The 3,546-nt window shown below is 55.6% G+C and overlaps 1 protein-coding gene across 1 annotated transcript; it reads right to left on the bottom strand.

Annotated features, from left to right (window-relative positions):
* Positions 1-227: 227 nt before the first annotated feature.
* LOC131821864 (testis-expressed protein 13D-like) lies at positions 228-2,919 on the bottom strand. The gene has a single exon (XM_059158207.1). It carries the CDS (start codon positions 2,779-2,781, stop codon positions 232-234), a length of 2,550 nt encoding a protein of 849 aa, XP_059014190.1. The 5' UTR covers positions 2,782-2,919; the 3' UTR covers positions 228-231.
* Positions 2,920-3,546: the final 627 nt, after the last annotated feature.

Here is a 3,546-nt window from a genome sequence, read left to right as displayed (position 1 = left end):
GGAAAAGGATGCTAATAAGAAACCAGAAAGGAGTGTGTATTTACATATGTAGTACCCACAATGATAGAAAAGTTGTTAGTTTCAATATTGGAATAATGGACTTTTTTATTTTCTCTACAATAATTTTGGTTTTCACATTCTCTGTGAAGTAAATAAGTTACTTTTTGATCAGAAGAAGGTCTTGGGAAATTGGTTTTTCTTTGGAGTGTTTTCATTCTTACCTTCTTGAAATCAGTGAATTTGTCCTGGGTCCAGGCCTCTACTCTCACCTGCCACACACACTTTCTTGCATTTATAGCAGGCCTTACGCCATGAAAAATTCATGGCCTTACACCACGGGCAGTCCCAATTCACTGGACTGCATCCTGAGACAGACTTCTCCTGGTGCTGGAAATCCAAAGCTTTTTTCCCTTTGGGTTGCTTGGCCTTCTGCCCCTGAGGCTGCTGTTTCTTTGGGCTTTCCCTCACACCTTCGCTCCAGCCATCCCCTAGGGAGATCTCCTGGGGCCTCTCTAGGTCTTCTTCCTGGCTTTGGCTACTGTTGTCCCCCAAAGAGGCCATCCCTTGGGATCTTTCTGGATGTTCTTCCTTGCTGCGGTTCCCACTGGCTCCCAGGGATACCATCTGCTGAGGCCCCTCTGGATCTTCTTCCTGGCTCTTGTTCCTACTGGCACCAAAGGGGGCCATCCCTTGGGGGATTTTTGGATCTTCTTCCTGGCTATGGCTCCCACTGGCCCCCAGGGGTACCACCTCCTGAGGCCCCTCTGGATCTTCTTCCTGGCTGTTGCTCCTACTGGCACCAAGGGGGGCCATCACTTGGGGTTTTTTTAGACCTTCTTCCTGGCTGTGGCTCCCGCTGGCCCCCAGAGGTACCACCTCCTGAGGCCTCTCTAGATCTTCTTCCTGGCTATGGCTCCCACAGGCCCCCAGAGGTACCACCTCCTGAGGCCTCTCTAGATCTTCTTCCTGGCTATGGCTCCCACTGGCCCCCAGGGGTACCATCTCCTGGGGCCCTCTTGGATCTTCTTCCTTACCATTGTCCCTGGTGGCACGAAAGGGGGCCATCCCTTGGGGTCTTTCTGGACTTTCTTCCTGGCTGTGGCTCTCACTGGCCCCCGGGTATACCATCTCCAGGGAAGTCTCTGGATCTTCTTCCTGGCTGGCACCAAGGGTAACCACCTCCTGGGATTTCTCCGGATCTTCCTGGCTGAGTTTCCAACTATCCCCAAGGAGTCCCCCCTGGGGACTCTCTAGATCTTTTTCTTGACTCTGGCCCCAGCTATCCCTGGAAGGGACCATCTCCTGGGCCTTTTCTGGACCTTCTTTCTGGCTCTGGCTCCAGTTATCCCCAGAGGGGACCATCCCCTGGACTTTCTCTGGACCTTCTTTCTGGCTCTGGCTCCAGTTATCCCCAGAGGGGACCATCCCCTGGACTTTCTCTGGACCTTCTTTCTGGCTCTGGCTCCAGTTATCCCCAGAGGGGACCATCCCCTGGACTTTCTCTGGACCTTCTTTCTGGCTCTGGTTCCAGCTATCCCCAGAGGGGAACACCTCTTGGGCCTTTTCTGGACCTTCTTCCTGGCCCTGGTTCCAGCTACCCTCAGAGGGGACAACCTCCTGGGCCTTTTCTGAACCTTCTTTCTGGCCCTGACTCCAGCTATCCCCAGAGGGGACCACCTCCTGGGCCTTTTCTGGACCTTCTTTCTGGCCCTGGCTCCAGCTCTCCCTAAGGGGGGCCAAGCCCTGGGCCTTCTCTAGACCTTCTTCCTGGCTGTGGCTCCAGCTATCTCCAGGGGGGACCATCCCCTGAGTTTTCTCTAGACCTTCCTGGCTCAGGTTTCCGATGTTCCCCACAGGAACTGTATTCTGGAGGGTCTCAGGACCTCCCTCCTGGCTAGAACTCTTTTGGTCCCATGGTGGGGCCACCTCCTCCTGGGAGCCCACTGCAGCATTTGGACCAGATGAATAAATCCCCACGGGAGGCATCTGAAGCGGGACTACTGCAGCTTCTGCATCCATGACTACTGTCGGTGGCAGAGGAGGCAAGAATGGGATTCCCACTGGGAGAGGTGCATGGAATGGAAGTGGGTATGGCACCGGCATCGGCACAGGGGGTTGTATGGCCTGAGCGCAGGGACCTGGAGGTCCTGGCATGTAAAGAACAGTTGCCGGGGCTGGCACCTGGGCCTCAAAATACAACCTACTAGGAAGCCCCATGGCAACCACATCTCTCTGCTGCTCGGCATTCAGGGGCCAGGCTGCAGTCCCAAACTGCTCAGCTCGAGGCCCAGGCAGCGTTTCAGGGGCCAGCGGGTTGACCTGGGCGGACCTCTCCACTTGCTGCAGCCGCCCACGAAGCACATCGCACTCCGACAGCGCCTGCTGCAGGGCGGTCCGCGTGAAGCGCAACTGTGTGGCCGCTTCCTCTCGGTCCGCACGCAGCCGCTGCAGCTCGGAGGCCAGGGCCCAGGCAGCGGTCTCGCGCTCCTCTACCTGCTCCTGCAGCCTCCGGACCCGGCGCGCCTGCTGCTCCCCCTGCCTTGCGCCCACGCGCACGCTCAGGGCCAGCGCGCTCCAGGCGCAGGCCCGTTTGATGGCGTGCGGCACCTGCGGGTCCGCCACCACGGCCCGAAGCCGGTCCTCGACTTCGTTCCAGGGCCGTGAGCGGAAGGCCACGTAGAAACCTGGGCCGCCGCCGTTCAGGAGGACTTCATTGTTGATGAACCTGATCACCTCGGTATGGCGGAACCCGCTGGCGTGGTCCCCAAAGTCAACCGCCATGGCTGCTCCGGCCTAGTTAACCGACTGACTGCTGTGGCCTAGTCAACCGCCCGCCTCACAGGCGATGCCGCTGCTGCCGCCGCCGCCAGTAAAGGTCCACCCCTCAGCTCCCTACCGAGTCCTGCCAAAGTCCCTTTCCAGTCCTTCTCAGCCTCTTCCCTCTCCACTTCGTTTTCCTCACAAAGAGTAAAGCAGATTCCCTCACCACACCAACCTCTACCAGGCGAGGGTGTTACACGTCACAGAGACGATCCCGAGTCACCCCGCAAGGCCTGCTGGGATCCAGCGAATAGGCTAGAAGACTGCACTGGGCACTGCAGCGAGCCTATGGAAGAATTTGTTTCTAAGAACTTCAGGACAATCAATACCCAGCATGGTGGAATGAAGTCCTCACTGGGTGGTAGAGTTGCATAGGTGGGTACAGTTCTGCTCTTATCTCAGTTCTGTCTCCCATAACTCTTCAGTTCTGTCTCCCATAATTCTTCAGTTCTGTCTCCCATAATTCTTAGGAACTACTTCAGTCCTTCAATATAGTCAGTCATACTGTCTATACACTTCCCTTGCCAACCTGAACGAATGAACTTGGAGTCCCCGTCATCAAGAAAATCCAGTGACTGAGCTATGAATGCCCGGAACTCTCCTTATAAATTCACTCTCATGTTTACTTGATCAGCTATTCTCAAAGGGTGTCTCTCTTCTTCTTTTAGAGTAAATGTTCTTCTCATAATCAGGCTTTCCCTATAAGAAATGCTGAAAAAGTGCTTT

The sequence above is a fragment of the Mustela lutreola genome, chromosome X, assembly GCF_030435805.1.
Source record: "Mustela lutreola isolate mMusLut2 chromosome X, mMusLut2.pri, whole genome shotgun sequence".
Classification (NCBI taxonomy): domain Eukaryota; kingdom Metazoa; phylum Chordata; class Mammalia; order Carnivora; family Mustelidae; genus Mustela; species Mustela lutreola.
The sequence above is the reverse complement of the archived record's forward strand: the minus strand, read 5'-3'. Positions and strand labels throughout refer to the sequence as shown.

Coding starts and splice junctions, on each gene's coding strand:
- LOC131821864 (XM_059158207.1), bottom strand. CDS start 2,781: ATGGCGGTTGACTTTGGGGACCACGCCAGCGGGTTCCGCCATACCGAG.